This window comes from Rhincodon typus, chromosome 6, assembly GCF_021869965.1.
Source record: "Rhincodon typus isolate 14 chromosome 6, sRhiTyp1.1, whole genome shotgun sequence".
NCBI lineage: Eukaryota > Metazoa > Chordata > Chondrichthyes > Orectolobiformes > Rhincodontidae > Rhincodon > Rhincodon typus.
In genome coordinates, this window is record NC_063337.1 from 91,966,669 (window position 1) to 91,983,671 (window position 17,003).

The 17,003-nt window shown below is 41.7% G+C and overlaps 1 protein-coding gene across 1 annotated transcript; it reads right to left on the reverse strand.

Moving 5' to 3' along the window:
- Positions 1-237: 237 nt before the first annotated feature.
- On the reverse strand, positions 238-4,056 carry gpr18 (G protein-coupled receptor 18). The gene is made up of 3 exons (XM_020529788.2): positions 3,943-4,056; positions 2,751-2,834; positions 238-1,568 (listed from the first exon to the last, which is right to left on the reverse strand). The coding sequence occupies exon 3, from the start codon at positions 1,534-1,536 to the stop codon at positions 556-558; it is 981 nt and encodes a 326-aa protein (XP_020385377.1). The 5' UTR covers positions 1,537-1,568; positions 2,751-2,834; positions 3,943-4,056; the 3' UTR covers positions 238-555.
- Between the last annotated feature and the right edge of the window lie 12,947 nt (positions 4,057-17,003).

Below are 17,003 nucleotides of genomic sequence, written 5' to 3' on the forward strand. Positions count from 1 at the left end.
CATCGCTTAAGGCGATAGATGGTTTGTCCCACTGAGATTGCGATTGTCCTGTTGCCCTCAATGCATTGATATTAGATCAAGTCTCAGTAAGGAGCCATTGAGTGAGAGCTCATTTATTCAAGATTTGAACTGAAGAGAGCATTGTAGGTGTTACATGTCACCTGTTCTGACTTGATGATCCAGTAACATGATGGTAAATAGTTAAATTACAAAGAGGCATCATTTCAGTACCAAATATTCAAGAGCTGTGTAAGCATTTATTCAGGTTAGACTTGGTGAGAGCAGTTTAACAGAGCATTTTATAGAATTACATTTGCCTGAAGCCCTGACTGACTTTCTTTCTTTCACCAGCACCACCAGAACCGATAAATTGGTCATTCTTGTGGTTGTGTGGGGTGCGACACGCTATTGCATTTCTATAGTCACCCCTCTTCAAAAGCATTTCATTGTGCAACATACTTTGAGTCAATGGAACGTGACAGGACACAACATAAATGCAAATATTTTTCAATTTTCTTGTTTGGATTAAAGGTGTGTCTCATTGCCTTTCATTATTTACATGTCACTGATGTTGATGTTGCTTAATGAACGAAAGCTCCCAGTTCTAAAGCTTTTCCGTCGTACGCTCCGCAGATAGTTCCGATAGTAGATGACACTGATAACTCTGGCCTGAAAGTGCTTTGACACTATGTAATACAGAATTATGTCAAGGCAAGTGCTGAGATTCATCAAGAATGTAGTGAAGGCAGCCCAGGGATTGAAATCAGTGTGGCCGCTTTGTAACAATAATAAAACAAAACAGATATGATAGGGAACGAAACAAACTAGCACTTGAACAATGAGTGTCACAATTATTTTGATAGATTTTTCTTTAGTTTTTGGCTTCAGTTTAGATGTTTTTCCTTTAAGAAGACTGTTGATGATGATGCAGTAACAACCAATCATAATGAAAAGGGGCAGGAGAAAAAAGAAAATCACCCGGATAAAGTTCACACTGTTTGCTTCTTTGAGGTGTATGATGTCGAGCATTTTTAGGCAGGTTGTGAAGTTTGACACCTTGTCTGGATCATTTTTTGGAAACATAAATGGCAAAACAGAGACAATGGTCATTATCCAGATTCCGATACAGCTTGCTGCAGCTTTGCCAATATGGCGTAGTTCCTTGCTATGTTTGGGTTGGACCACTGCCATGTAACGATCAACACTGATGAAGGCTAAAAGCCACAGAGCAATGCTGGGGTAAAATATAGTGAGGGCAGCATTGATGCGGCAGAAGACGTCACCAAACGGCCAATAATTCTTCCCATAGTATATCATACGGAAAGGCAATAATATTATGAAGATGAGGTCCAACAGAGCGACATTTGTCATATATATGTTGACAGATGTGCCTTTTTTGGTAGTGCAGCTGAAGACCCAGATAGCGGTCATGTTAACAGCCAGCCCAATTAGGAAAAGAATGCTGTAAAAGATGATTGCCCCTATTCTGAACTCCGGGGGCTGCAGATCCGCGAGGTCATTGTTCTCAAATTGCATGTTTAGAATATTGGTTTGCCACTCTCATAGCCCTAGAGCATAGGTGTAGGAACAAAAAAGAAATGAATGTTCACAAATGCTCTTATATAGAAAGCTTAGCCAAAGAAATGTTCCATTCTGACATTTATGCTTCTCACATATCTCTTCCTGTTCCTGTTCCATATCTGTTTCTTCTCCTCTTCATCCCACCTATTGGTAATTCCCTCTATTCCTTTCTTCCTCATGATTTTTGTATTTCCTGAAAATTCATCTATGCTAGTTGGCACAACCATTCCATATTGTAGAAAGTTTCACAATCTCTTCACCTTCTGGCTAAAGAAGTTTCTCCTGACTCCCCAATTGGATTAATTATGACAATCTTAAATAGCCCCCAGTTACGGTCTGCTCTTCCCCCAGGTGGAAATCTCTTCTCCAGGTGTTTCCTGTTAAAACCTATTCATAACCTTAAAGAACTCCATCAAGTCACTCTTCATTGTGGCTTCACTTTTCACAGCAGCGGATTCCAGCCTGTTCAGTCTAAATTAAACTTCAGTTTTATTAACCCAAAAAGCTTCCTAAAGTAAGAAAAGCTCCTCTGTCATAATCCATCCTCATGCTCCAAGTTCATATCAGAGCATTTCAAACAAATGAATTAGCTTTGAAGTACAATCAAAGTTTTTGGGTCAGCAATGGTATCATCCAATTTGTTTCTAGGTTCATAATACAGCAAAAGCAGAGTAACAAAGCAAATATTGGTGGTGATCAAAATTAACAGCTGTAAAAGTAGAAGGTTCTCGAAGCAAAACCACCTAATGCTACAAGCATACATCCTGTTGTTAACACAATTTTTATGTGGAGCATTTACAGACACCACCCTGTCAGCCAATGAGATGGAAGCAAGGGCGGGCCTTTTGCCTGGATTCACGGCAGACAGTCTATTTGACACCAGAATCTATGGAAGAAGAATGTGTAGCTAACAAAACAAAACAAAAATTAATAATCACAGTGAAGTCTCTTGTTAAGCACACCAACTTGTAATCTTGTAGTCCCTCTAAAGCAACATTTAGATTATACTGTCTTCCTACATTATTTCTTGTTGATTTAAATTAAAATCTTCAAACTCATGACTGAAACAGTACCAAAGTCTCCAGGATTATTTCTCTAGCAAAGTATTGAGTGTGTAGAATAGTTATGTAATGCAAACAAAATAGGTAAAGTCAATCGCAGTTACTTACAGCACAGTGGTATCCCAGTGTGTTTGGTGGAACTATCCAATCATATCCGCCTTGACTAGGATGTCTCCATGGGCTGAGTTTGTACTGTGAACAGTAACTTGCAAATTCAGTTTAAGGTAATAGTTAGTGTGTTATTCTGTCTGTGTTACTTAGATAGCTGGTCATTGGAGTGGCAGGGTTGTTGGTGGTGGCAAGAGCACTTGGTTCAGTCTTAGACACCCAACTGTTTACTGGAAAATTTGATTACCCATAAACTGTTGCCCACATTTTCTGACAGATAGTGACTACTGCCGAATTGGTCCCTGTTAAGCATGACTGCGTGAGGGAGCTGAGGTAACATTTGAAGAGATAAGAATTATGAATCCAGCTTTGGTTCAGCATTAATCTTGTTAATCAGCAATTGTCTGAAGATTGAACAGAACATATAGAAAACAAAAGACATATAATTCTGATCTTATCAAAGAAAGGGTTTCACAGTACATTTTTAAAAAAGCTTGTTATCTTTCATAAAATAGCACCACAAGTGAACCAGATTGATTTGCAATGTCAGACAGATTCATTTTGCATTGGATTGTTTGGCTCACGCAGTGAAGTGAGTGATCGCTGGTTCTTATTGTGTATATAAACTGCTTTTGTAAAGCAATGTTAATTAAACTAAGTATAGAAATGAAAACACATTCACCGGAGAGACTCTAAACTCTCAACATTGGATTGAATATGAATGTTGCATTGCTGCTTTTGGAATGATACAATACAGAAGGAGGTAATGGGGCCCATTGTGTTAGTGCCGGTTCCTTCAGAGAATTGTCCAATCCTTATCAATACTTTAATTGAACAGATGTTGATAAACGAACAAGTCAAATTTCAGGGAACTTATCAGGCTACAATTGCAGTAGTTGCTGTGAACTGGTATTAATAATATGCATGTCAGTTTACGAGTTGGCATATCTGGAATGAACTATTGCAGTCTGCAGCATCTTGGTTTCTGAGGGGCTGATTTAAAACCATGGACTTCACTATAGCCATTTTCAAAAATCATTGTTCTGGAACTTGAGGCCTTACAGTCAAATACAGTTCAATGTTTATCTTTCTGAATGTCATTTTCTGTTGGTCCAGGCAAAACTTACAATTGGGAATACTTTTAAACAAATCATTCCACATTAAAATATAGTAAGGTTTTGGATAATCTTACCTTAATTGGACTGCCCAAAACAGCAAAATGTCCAGATGCCGGATTTGAACAAGTAGCTGAATGTAAAGGAAATGTGTGTTTCCCCTTGATCTCGGTCCGTTTCACGGGCTTCTAAAATAGTAGTGAAGTGTTTGCAGATTGCTGCATTTGTTAAGAGGCGGAAGTGTTGTCATCACTGCTTAAACTGAGCTCAACACTGGTCGTGTTGGGAACTGTGCAGCTTCTTTCAAGATTAGTTGCATAGACTGCCTTCCTCATATTAGACTCAATGAAGATCTTTCAATTCTACTATTTGGCTTTTAGATTTCTGTCTCTGTTTCATACTGTTTCTGTAACAGTACCGAAGTGCTGAGCTTGCGATAGAAGATTGGTTTTTGGTTTTTGAAAACTTGCTTCTTGTTTCAAATAATCACTTACTCAAGAAAACAAAGAATAACTCTCAGATATGATTGCAGTGATCTTTAGAAAATATACTGTCTGCACTTTTCCTGTTATAAATGGTAGGAAATTAGGAGAAAAAAAGTATGATTTCAAATCTTTAAAATTTTGACCACTTATATGGACAAGACTCTTTTATTTTTATGTTATAAACCATATACTGTCAACAGGAAATGTGGCGAATCGGAACATACTGCACTTTAATTTTCCTCATAGAACAAACAGCCTTTAAAATACTTTGATAATTTTCTATGACGGTGTGTTAAAATAGATAGAAATGAATATTTAAAGCTTATACAGTGTAAAAACATTTCCCATCAATATTGGGTATCAAGTTATTGAATGCCATTTCAACATTCTGATATTTAATGTTTCGGCAGTTCTCTTCACTAATGTTGTGCTTAACTTTGACCTTTGTTTAAAGATGTTTAAATTTTTAGATTTTCCAAATTAATCTTCATGAGTTGAATGATCATTATAAAGCTTCAAGGCTGAGGCAGGAACTTGGACTTTAATCTCCGACACCTCCCTCTCCTTCCTGGACCTCTCCATCTCCATCTCTGGTAACTGCCTCGAAACTGAGATTTAGTTCAAGCTCACCGACTCCCACAGCTACCTAGACTACACTGCCTCTCTCCCGCCCTCCTGCAAGAACGCGATCCCCTATTCCCAGTTCCTCCGCCTCCGCCGCATCTGCTCCCAAGATGGAGCATTCCACTCATTGACATCCCAGATGTACTCCTATTTCAAGGACTGCAACTTCCCCCCTCCGGTGATCAAAAATGTCCTCAACCGCATCTCTTGCATTTCCTGCACTTCTGCCCTCAAACCTCCTCTCCCCAACAAAAATAAAGGCAGAATCCTCCTTGTCCTCGCATATCGCCCCACCAACCTCTGCATCCAGTGTATCATTCTCCACTACTTCTGCCACCTACAATCCGACCCCAAGACCAAAGAGATATATTTCCCTCCCCACCCCTATCTGCCTTTCATAGGGACCGCTCACTCCGCGATTCTCTTGTCCACTCCATAATCCCCACTAACATCACCACACCCGGCACGTTTCCCTGCAACCGCAAGAAGTGCTACACCTGTTCCTACCCCTCTCCCCTTACCTCCATTCAAGGCTCTAGACAAACCTTTCATATCAGACAGGGGTTCACTTGTACATCTGCCAACATGGTCTACTATATCCGCTGCTCCTGATGTGGCCTCCTCTACAGCAGAGACTTGGAGACCATTTTGTAGAGCATCTGCACTCTGTACGCGACAAACGACAACACCTTCCGGTCGCCAATCATTTTAACTCTGCCTCCCACTCCCTGGGTGACATGTCCATCCTGGGCCTCCTCGAGTGTCACAATGACACCACATGCAAACTGGAGGAGCAACACCTCATGTTCTGCTTCGGGAGCCTACAGCCCGATGGCCTAAACATAGAATTGACCAGTTTTAAAATCTCCCCACCCCCAGCTTCATCCCATGTCGAAGCCTCCCTCTCATCCCCGCCTCCTTGACCTGACACAACCTGTCCATCTCTCCCACCTATCCGCCATTCTCATCCCACTGACCAATCCCGACCACTGCCTACATGCACTCACCTATCACCATCCCACCTACCTTCCCCAGCCCCATCCCTCCTCTCTCTATTTATTTCTAAGCTCCCTTCCCCCTCACCATTTCTGAAGAAGGGTCCTGACCCGAAATGTCAACTTTCCTGCTCCTCTGATGCTGCCTGGCCTGCTGTGTTCTTCCAGCTCCACACTGTATTGTCTCTGACTCCAACAACGGCAGTTCTTGCTATCTCTAGGGCAGTGGTTTTCAACCAGTGTGCTACAAAATTTTCGGGAAGCAACGCTGCCTTACCTGAGTGTCAATGTCATGTCTGTGCCTCCAATCTCTCTCAGAGCCTTGGTGTTTATTATTGAATGGAGTATCTGCTGACACCAGGCATCTCTAGGCCTCCAGAGCCTCTCATGCATAGACTTCCATCGCCAACTTTTAGTGCCACTTATATGCAGATTTGTTACTGTGAGTCCAGGAGAAGGGAAATCCACTTGATTATGCAGCCTGTTTTGTGCATGTGTAGGACCAAACATTCAATATGAGCATATGCAATGATCGCGTATCATATATTTGATATGACAAGAAACTGTGTATACACAGTAAAGACATGCGCAATTGAAGCGACTGTTGAACTGGCCTGCCTGCCTGCCTAAATATGTTTTCATGTTAACACAGACTTTAAAGTGAATATTTTCGGAAGCTTTTTTTTAAACTCATGCAATTGACCTAAGACTCAGATTCAAAAAAAGATGCTTCTTGTCAAAAGATGTGATTCTTCTAATTCAGTCAATGAAACATTTGAAATCCAGTGTGAAGAAGGCAAGAACTGTTCAGGGACAGTATAATGAGAGCCACGTGGCCTATGGATTTTCATGGACAGGAGATTGTCCCTTACCTGAATGTCTCATCTGCAGAGAGAAGTTGTCGAATACTGCGATGGTATTAAGTAAGTTAGCATACCATTTACAGACAAAGCAGCCATCTCATGCAAACAATCATATTCAATACTTCAAGAGCATGTCAAGAAGCATAACACCAAGCAGGTCCAACATCTGATGGATAAAGTTCATGAGGCTAGTTACCTGGTGCCTGAGCTTGTAGCAAAATCAAAGAAGGCCCTGTACTAATGCCAAAACGTTAATCATGCCTGCATGTAAAAAAAGTTGTAGGAGCTAATGCTGCGAAAAAGATCAGTGAAATTCCACTCTCTGATAATACAGTTAAATGGCGAATTGATGACATGTCAGCTGATATTGAAGAGATGCTGTAAGAGGAGTTAGCTATGAGTGGGAAATTTGCTTTGCAAATTGATGGGTCCACCGATATAAGCGAACACTTCCAGTATGTTGATGGGAACTCCATTAAGGCTGATGGATTTGAAAGATCACAGCTTTTGATCCTTCTTTAACTTGTTGTTTGCACTATGTTGCAAACTTTTCCAGTAAGCCTGTAACCAAAGTAAATTAAGTAAATATGCCATTTATGAGCAATCAACACATATGAAAAAAGTGGATGTGCCATGGAATTGTTTGTCTCATTGAAGTGTGCCTTGATTTTGAAAAGGTTGGGAACCACTGCTCTAGGTTTGAGAATTCCAAAGATTTAAAACCTATCATGTGAAGAAATTTCTCTCATCTCACTACAAGATGATTGGCCTCATCTTCTGAGACTATGCCCCCATGTTCTAGATCCCCCTCATTTGCAGAAACAACCTTTCAGTGTCTATCCTGTCTTGTGCCTGATGTCCTTTTTTTTAAGGAAATCATGAATTCTGAAGGTACTGTGAAGGAACCTTGGTGATTTGCTGCATCATGTATATGGTGTACTTTGCAGCCACTGTTCATTAATGGTGGGGGGAGTTAATGTTTAAGGCAGTGGATGAAGTAGACAGCTTTGTTCTGGATTGTGTCCAACCTCTTGAGTGTTTTTGAAGCTGGATTTGCTCAGGCAAGTTGAGAGTATTCCATTATATTTCTCTTCGTTTATACCTCGGAGGTCATCGAATTGCTTCAAGAAATCACTTGTGTAAAGACCATATCTTTTTATTTTTCTGTTTTGTTGATTGTGGACTGAAATGGAAAAAGGACTTTTAAAAACCAAGTATAATGGAAGGGTTTACTACACATTTTAAAAGTGATTTACTGAAACTTATTGGACACGTGTTCACACTGCTGCTTTGTTCAACCAGTGAGGAGGCTAATTACAGACCGGCTGACACCAAAGGGTGTGTACAAAGTGAGATTTCGGCGAGTGATAAGTAGCTGGTTTGTAGAGTTGTGACCAGTTGTTGATGACAGAAGTCATTAGCTTGCTAACAACTATATGATTGAGTCCTGGGCAGTGTTGTCTCTAAACTATACAGCTATGCATACATGTCATCACGCCAATCAGAGCATTTACGTCACTGCGGCACATAGGCTTCAAAGCCCCACACAGCCGGTAAGAAAATTTAGAGGGTCCCTGGTCCTGGGTAGCTGAATAGCTTGTGAGTGTGAAAGATATGGCCAGATACCTTTGGACCTCCTGACAGGAGGTGGTGTGTCTCTCCTGCAGTAAAAATAAACCTGAAGCCCAAAGAAGACCAGAGTTTTTTTTTTCTTTTGCTGGTTGTTTAAAGACTGTTGGTTTGAACCAATTAATTAAATGCTATATAATTTGTGAGCTGGTCCCTCTGGGTCTTCTACAAGTGAGTAAAAAGTACCTGGAGAAGTGAAATGGAAGAGCAGAAAGTCCTGACAAGTAAAAGAACCCTGTGAACAGGGGCCATTTAACTCCCTTCCAGTAATTTTTCTCTCCACCATAACACCAATGTTTCGTGTTTGTGTGTGTGTATATACAAGGAGACTTTAATAAGGGGGTTAGAGTTCATAGTTGTTTATCTATTATTAGAATCCATTAATTTGTTGTAAGTAATAACTCTTGTTAAATGCATGCTTTCTGAATCTCAGCTTTTAAAACAAAAATGGATAAACTGGGGGATTTTGTGTACTTTGATAAAATCTTTAACTTTTGTGATGAATTCTAGAATGTGAAGGCCGAATTTCAAGCGTGCTACTGAAGTGCGACATGACGCTTGCTGCAGAATACCGAGGCTCTGGTCTGCGCTTCATAGAGTCATAGATTCATACAGCACGAGAATGGCCCTTTGGTCCATTGAGTTTACACTGACGTAAACTCCCAATTTCCTGCACTTCATAGAATCCCGACAATGTGGAAACAGGCCACTCTGCCCATCGAGTCCACATCGACCCTCCAAAGAGCATGCCACCCCAGCCCTGTAACTCTGCATTTCCCATGGCTAACCCACCTAGCCTACTATCCCAGGACACTATGGGCAATTTAGCATGGCCAAAGCACCTAGCCTGCACATCTTTGGACTGTGGGAGGAAACCAGAGCACCCGGAGGAAACCCATGCAGACACAGAGAATATGTAAACTCCGCAAAGATAGTTGCCCAAAGGTGCGATCAAACCTGGGTCCCTGGCATTGTGAGGCTGCAGTGCTAACCACTGAGCCACTGTGCCTCACTTGTCCCATATCCTTGAATGTTGTGATATTTGAAGTGCTCATCCAGATATTTTTTAAAAGTTATAAGGTTTCTGGTCTCCACTATCTTCACTGGTAGTGCATTCCAGATTTCCACCACCCGTTGAGTGAAAAAGATCTTTTCCAAATCCCGTCTGAATCTCCTGCCCCTTGCCCTAAAACTATGCTTACTCGTGATTGACCCCTTAATCAAGGTGAACAGCTGTTCTCTATTCAGCCTGTCCATACCCCTCATAATCTTATACACCTCAATTAGACACTTCAACCCCTCAGTCTTCTTTGCTGTGAAGAAAACAATCCAAGCCTATCTAGTCTCTCCTTACAGCTCAGTTTCTCCATCCCAGGCAACATCCTGGTGAGCCTCCTCGGTACTCCCGCTAGTGCTATCACGTCCTTCCCGTAGTGAGGTGACCAGAACTGCACACAGCACTGCAGCAATATTTATATGGTTAGTCCACTTATGTTTTCAGTTGATGATGACCCTCAGTATGTTAATGTGGGGCATTTGACAATTGTAATTGAACAAGGAGAAGTGTCTAGATTTTTGACTAGTTGAAGATACTTGTTACCTGGCACTTGTGTGGTGCATTTATCACTTGCCACTTGTCAGCTAAAGATTTGATATTGTTTGCTGTACAGGGAGTTCTCCTATAACGTGATAGTTGCATTCTTGAGTGACCTTGTGCTGTAGAAAATTGCCATCGAAAATCGCATTATAGGAAACCGCTATAGAAAATTGCTATACCTGTACAGCAGAAAGCTTGCATTATCCAAATAGCGTCCACTATTCATCAATCATGTTACAGCGAATTCGCATTAATGAAACACACATTTTAGTAGAACTACCTGTATGTTTCATACATATTTCTACCACTGTTTCATTTCTGGAGAACTGTTAGTACGCCCAAATACTGTGCAATCATCAGCAAATACCCTACTTCTGAGCTTGCAATGGAAAAAAGGCATCTGAAGATGGTTGGCCTAGAAGTTCCTACAAGCTTGACCTGAGATTGAACTGATTGGTTTCCATATCAGCCGTGTGACTCCACTGTTGCATGATGGAATAAGGCCATTTATCCAATTGTGTCTGTCCTAGCTCTTTGAAAGATCTATGCAGTTTCCACCCATAACCTAGAAGGACAAGCATAGCATACGCATGGAAACATGACCGGCTGTAAGTTCCCATCCAACACACACCATCCTGACTTAGAGTTATATCGTCTTTCCTTCACTGTCATTGTGTCGTAATCCTGGAAATCCCTTCCTAAAGGCATAGTGGCTGTGGCTACAACACTAAGGATTGCAGCAGTTCAAGAAGACAGCTCACCACCACTTTCTCAAGGGCAATTTTGAGATGAACAATAAAAGCTGGCCTAGTTGGTGTGACATTCCATAAATGAATTCTAAAAAACCTCATGTACCCTGCTGCTTCCTCAATCCTGAAGATTGTTCCTTATTCAGTATATATCTAATTCACTTTTGAAAGTTGCTATTTAATTGGATTCCTCTACCCTGTCAGGCAGAGCTTTCCAGATCATAACAATTTTGCTGCAACAAACTTATTCTCCTCAGCTGATCCTCTGGATCTTTTGCCTATTATCTTGAATCTGTGTCCTCTGATTACCTATTCCCCTGCTGCTGGAAACAGTTTTTCATTATCAGCTCTAAGAAAAGCCTTGATTTTGGACACCTCTATTAGCACTCCCCCAACCTTCTCTGCTGTCAGGAGAATACTCCCAGTTTCTCAAGTCTCTCCATCTCACTGAAACTTTTCATCCCTGGGATTTTACATCAACTTTCCTCTTCACAATCCGAAATTTCTAAACATCCTTCCAAAAGTATGGTATCCCTCAGTTGGATACTGCACGCCTGACCAATGATTTTTTGTATTGCATGCAATAACTGATGTTGTTGCAAAACTTTATGGATTTTGTACTCTATGATACTGTTTAAAAAGCTGACATTTTGTATATGTTTATAGGTTTGTTTTAACTTGTTCTACCAGTCTTAATGATTGTATGCATAGATCCCCAATTAAAATGCCATGTTTGTAACCAACGTCTTGTTATAAAATTGAAACCTGCAAAACCATTTTACTTAAAATTCGTCTGAAATATACAGCCCATCCAACAGTGCAGCACTCCCTCAGTACTATACCCCTGACAGTACAGTGCTCCCTCAGTATTCCTCCTCCAACAATGCAGTGCTCTTTCAGTACTGCGATTCTCGCCATGCATCTCTGCTTGGTCCTGCCCATGACAGTGCAGTTTTTCCTCAATACCGCTCTTCTGGCATTGCAGCAATTCCTCAGTATTACCCTATCTGATAGTGCAACTGTCCCTCAGCAATGCCCTTCTGACAATACAGCTCCCTCTCTATAGTGCCCTCCATTAGTGCAACACCTCTTCAGTACTATCCCTCCATAGTACAGCATTCCTTAGGACTGCCCTTCTGATGATGCAACTCTCTCCCAATACTGTCCCTCCAACAGTGCCACACTCCCACAGTGTTGACCTTCTGACAATGCAGTGTTCCCTCACTATTGACTCTCCAACAGCCTGATTTTCCTTTGAACTGCCCATTCGAGAGTGTATTGCTCCTTTGAACTGTGGACTGCTAGCCTGGATATTTGTGTTCCTATCTCTGCTGCTGTGGGTCTTGAACCTGTAACATTATAACGCAGACAAGTGTACTACAGACTAAACCAACGTGAAAATTTACGCTGCTATCTTGTTTTACCCAACGGTCCTCCTCTTGATAAAATACAAGTGTAATCATGGTGATATGCTCTTCCTGTGCTATGTTGCAAACCATGAAAGCTTCACTTGTCCCTCGCCATGTACAGGAAGGATGTGCATCTCAGCTACTGGCCAACTGCATTTCAAAGCTGCAGTTTTTAAAAAATTCTCTTGTGGGATGTGAGGTATCGCTGGCTGGCCAGCCAGCATTTATTGTCTATCCCGAGTTGCGCTTGACAAGGTGGTGGTGAGCTGGCTTCTTGAACTGCTGCAGTCCACATGCCATAGGTAGACGCACAATGCCATTAGGGAGGGAATTCCAGGATTTTGACCCAATAACAGTAAAAGAACGATGATGTATTTTCAAGTCAATTGGTGAGTGGCTTACAGGGGAACATACACTGGTGGTGTTCCCATGTATCTGCTCCCATTCCAGATGGAAGTGGTCATGGATTTGGAAGGTGCTGTCTAAGGATCTTTGGTGAATTTCTGCAGTGCATCTTGTAGATAGTACACACTGCTGCTACTGAGCGTAAGTGGTGGAGGGAGCAGATGCTTGTGGATGTGGTGCCAATCAGGATTGGCTTCTTTGGATGGTATCAAGCTTCTTGAGTGTTGTTGGGGCTGCAACCATCCAGGCAAGTGGGGAGTATTCCATCACACTCCTGACTTGTGCCTTGTGGACAGACTTTGGGGAGTCAGGAGGTGAATTCATTACTGCAGTATTCCTAGCCTCTGACCTGCTGTTGTAGCCACTGTATTTATATTATGAGTCGAGTTGGGTTTCTGGTCAATGGTAACCTCCGAGGATGATGATAGTAGGCGATTCAATGATGATAACGTCAGTGAATGTCAAGGGAAAGTGGTTAGATTATCTTTTATTGGAGATCATCATTGCCTGGCATTTACGTGGCAGGTGAATTCACTGGGGAGCATCCATGATGCTGAGAATGTCAGGATAGCACGTTCATTGAGGTGTGCGCACTGCAGGTGAAGATTGCCAGGCAGAAAGGGAATCTGTGATGATCAGGCAGAATAGAGGAAGGCAGGTAGTGGAGGGGTGCCCTGTGTCTTTCCCCTTTTTGCTGATATACCATTTTGGATACTGTTGGGACTGTGCAGGGAAAGCACTGGGAGCCAACTTCATGGCACTACAGCTGGGACTGCTGCACAAGAGGGGAGCAAGAAGAATGGCAGGGTTATAATGGTAGGGGTGAAGTATATCCCAGACTGTTGAGTGAGGCAACGGAGGAAATAGCAGAATCTTTGGCATTAATCTTCAATTCCTCCCTGGCTACAGGAGATGTACCAGAGGACTGGAGGACAGTTGATGTGGCACTGTTGTTCAAAAAGGAGCATGAGATAAACCAGGAAACTATAGGCCGGTCAGTCTAACCTCGGTGGTAAAGAAACTATTGGAAGCAATTCTGAGGGACAGTAATAATCATCAGCATGGTTTTGTTGAGGGGAGTTAATGTCATAGAATCATAGAGTTGTACAGTATGGAAACAGACCCTTCGGTCCAACTTGTCCATGTCAACCAGATAGCCTAAATTAATCTCGTCTCATTTGCCAACATTTGGCCCATATCCCTCTAAATGCTTCCTATTCCTGTACCCATCCAGATGCCTTTAAATGTTGTCATTGTAGCAGCCTCCACCACTTCCTCTGGCAGCTCATTCCTTCGGTCCCTTTTAAATCTTACCCCTCTCACCTTAAACCTATGCCCTCTTGTTTTGGATTCCCCTACCCTGGAGAAAAGACCTTGGGTATTCACCCTATTCACACCCCTCATAATTTTATAAACTTCTATAATGTCACTCGGCAGCCATTGATGCTCCAGGGAAAATAGCCACAGCCTATTCAGCCTCTACCTGTAGCTCAAACCCTCCAACCCTGGCAACGTCCTTGTAAATCTTTTCTGAACCCTTTCAAGTTTCATAACATCCTTCCTATAGCAGGGAGACCAGAATGAAATGCAGTATTCCAAAAGTAGCCTAACCAATGTCCTGTGCAGCTGCAACGTGACCTCCCAATGCCTGTACTCAATGCACTGACCAATAAAGGCAAGTGTACCTAATGCCTGACCAATTTGATTGATTTTCAAAGAGGTAACCAGGTGTATAGTTGAGTGCAATGCATTCACCATCATCTACTTGGACTTAAGCAACGCTTTTGATAAGGTCCTGCATGGGACACATAGGAAAGGTAAGAGTTTGTGGGATCCAAGAAAATTTGCCAAATTGAATACAAAAATGGCTGAGTGGCAGGAGCACAGGGTGATGGTCAAGGGCTATTTTTTTCACTGGAAGACTTTCCAGTGAAGTTCATTCGGGATCATTGTTGGGACCTATGCTGTTTGTGGTATATATGAAAGATATAGAAGTGATTGTATCTGGTTGATCAGTATGTTTGCTGATGATATGAAAGTTGGTGGTGTGATAAATAGTGAGGAAGACCGCTTTGATTACATGAGGATTTCAATGGGCTGATCAGTGGCAAATGGAATTCAATCTGGCTAAGTGTGAGATGATGCACTTGGACAGGACAAACAGGGCAGGGGAATACATGAAGAATGGTAGGACCCTGAGAAATGTTGAGGAGCAGAGGGATCTTGGTGTGAATGACCACCGGTCAAGTCGTTATGAAGGCATATGGAATGCTTGCCTTTATTAGCTAAGGCGTAGAGTTTAAGAGCAGAGATGTTGTGCTGGAACTGCATAAGACATTGGTTAGACCACAGCTGGTGTATTGTGCGCAGTTCTGGAATCCACATTATTGGAGGGATGTGATTGCACTGGAGAGTGTGCAGAGGTGATTTACCAGGATGTTGTCTGAGTTAGAGAGTTTTAGTTATGAGGAAAGATTGGATAGACTGGGTTGTTTTCATTGGAGCAGAAGAGACTGAGGGGGGCATGACTGAATTGTCTAGAATTATGTGAGGTATAGACAGGGTTGATGAGAAGAAACTTTTCTCCTTAGTGGAGGGTTCAGTGACTGGGGACATAGATTTAAGGTGAGGGGATGTGAGGAAAATTTTTTTCACCTAGCGGGTGATGGGAGTCTGGAACTCACTGCCTGTAAGGATAGTAGAGGCATGTGGTTAGTTAGCTCAGTTGGCTGGACAGTTGGTTTGTGATGCAGAGTGATGCCAACAGCATAGGTTCAATTCTGCATTGTCTGAAGTTACTATGAAGGACTTTGTTTCTCAACATCTTTCTTGTTTGAGGTGACCTTCAGGTTAAACCACCACCAGTCATTTCTGGAATGAGAGAGCAGCCCTGTGGTCTGGTAGGACTATTACAACTTTACTTGTGCCTTTTGGTAGAGGCAGAAACCCCCATAGCATTTAAAAAGTATTTAAATGTATACTTGCAATGCAATCAACAGAGCAGAGGTTAAGAGTGTCAGGTTCCTAGGAGTGACGATAACTGGCAACCTGTCCTGGATTTCCCACGTAGATGTAACGCTCAAGAAGGCACAACAATGCCTCTTCTTCCTCAGGCATCTCAGGAAGCTTGGCATGTCCAAAAGATCCTCACCAACTTTTACAGATACACCATAGAAACCATATTATCCAGATGCATAATGGCCTGGTATGGCAACTGCTCTGCCCAGGACCACAAGAAACTGCAGAACATTGTGTGCACAGTCCAGACCATCACAGAAGCCAACTTTCCACTCATGGATTCCATTTACACCTCTCATTGCCGCAGAAAGACTGTCATCATCATCAGAGATCCATTCCACCGTGGTACTGCTTCTTCCAACCTCTTCTGTCAGACAGAAGATACAGAAGCTTGAACACACTTACCTGCAGGTTCAAGAATAGCTTCTTCCCCACTGTTATTAGACTGATGAATGGACTTCCTAGTTTCAAACAATGTTGATCTTGCCTTGCTCACGTGTCTGGTGTAACCTGTATGCCTCATTCTGTCTAAGTCTTTTTCACCCTATGATCTGTATGTCTTTGCTTAATATGATTTGCCTGTACTGCTCACAAAGCTTTTCACTGTACTTAGGTAGACGTGACGATAAATCAAATCAAATCGATGCCAAGGCATGCAAGGCTGTGGGCCAAATGCTGGAAAATGCAATTAGAATAGTTAGTGGTTGTTTTTGATCAGCACAGACTCAAAGGCTGAAGGGCCTTTTTTATGCTCTAGTCCTCAATGATTCTTTGATTGTAGTTTGTTCATATACCATTTTCAGTCACATTTTCTTTGAGGTTTTCATGATGCATTGTTAATGCATTGACAAAAAGAAAATAATTTTTTAAGCAGACCAATTTATTTTTAAACCAAGTGTATTTTCACGTGCATTTTGATAACACATAGATCTTCAGCAATGGAGGACACGACTGCATTCAACACTTTTCTAAAAATTAACATTCCCTTTTTGAGGTGCTGTATCAGTTCAGAATAATTTACAATTTTTAGGCACTAATTTTGTATTAAGACAGTGTCATCAAAGATTCTTTGCCTTTAGTTGGTCTCTAGAATATTGCTTTAAAAAGCAAATTTCAAAAATATTTTTTCTGCATAAACTTCAATGTGAATTTTGTGAGTGTTATTGCACAGTACCTAAAGTTATCAAGCATTATTTCATTTACAATTTGGGCTGCAGTAATGCAAAGCAAATAACTATTTTATATAATTTTGATTCTATCTTTTGACAGAGGAATTCCTTCTTTTACTCCCCACTTCATGTCTTCCATCCTTCTCTTGGTTCATCTCCAGAGTGATTTGTGGTCAATCCAAATTTGTGCAGTTC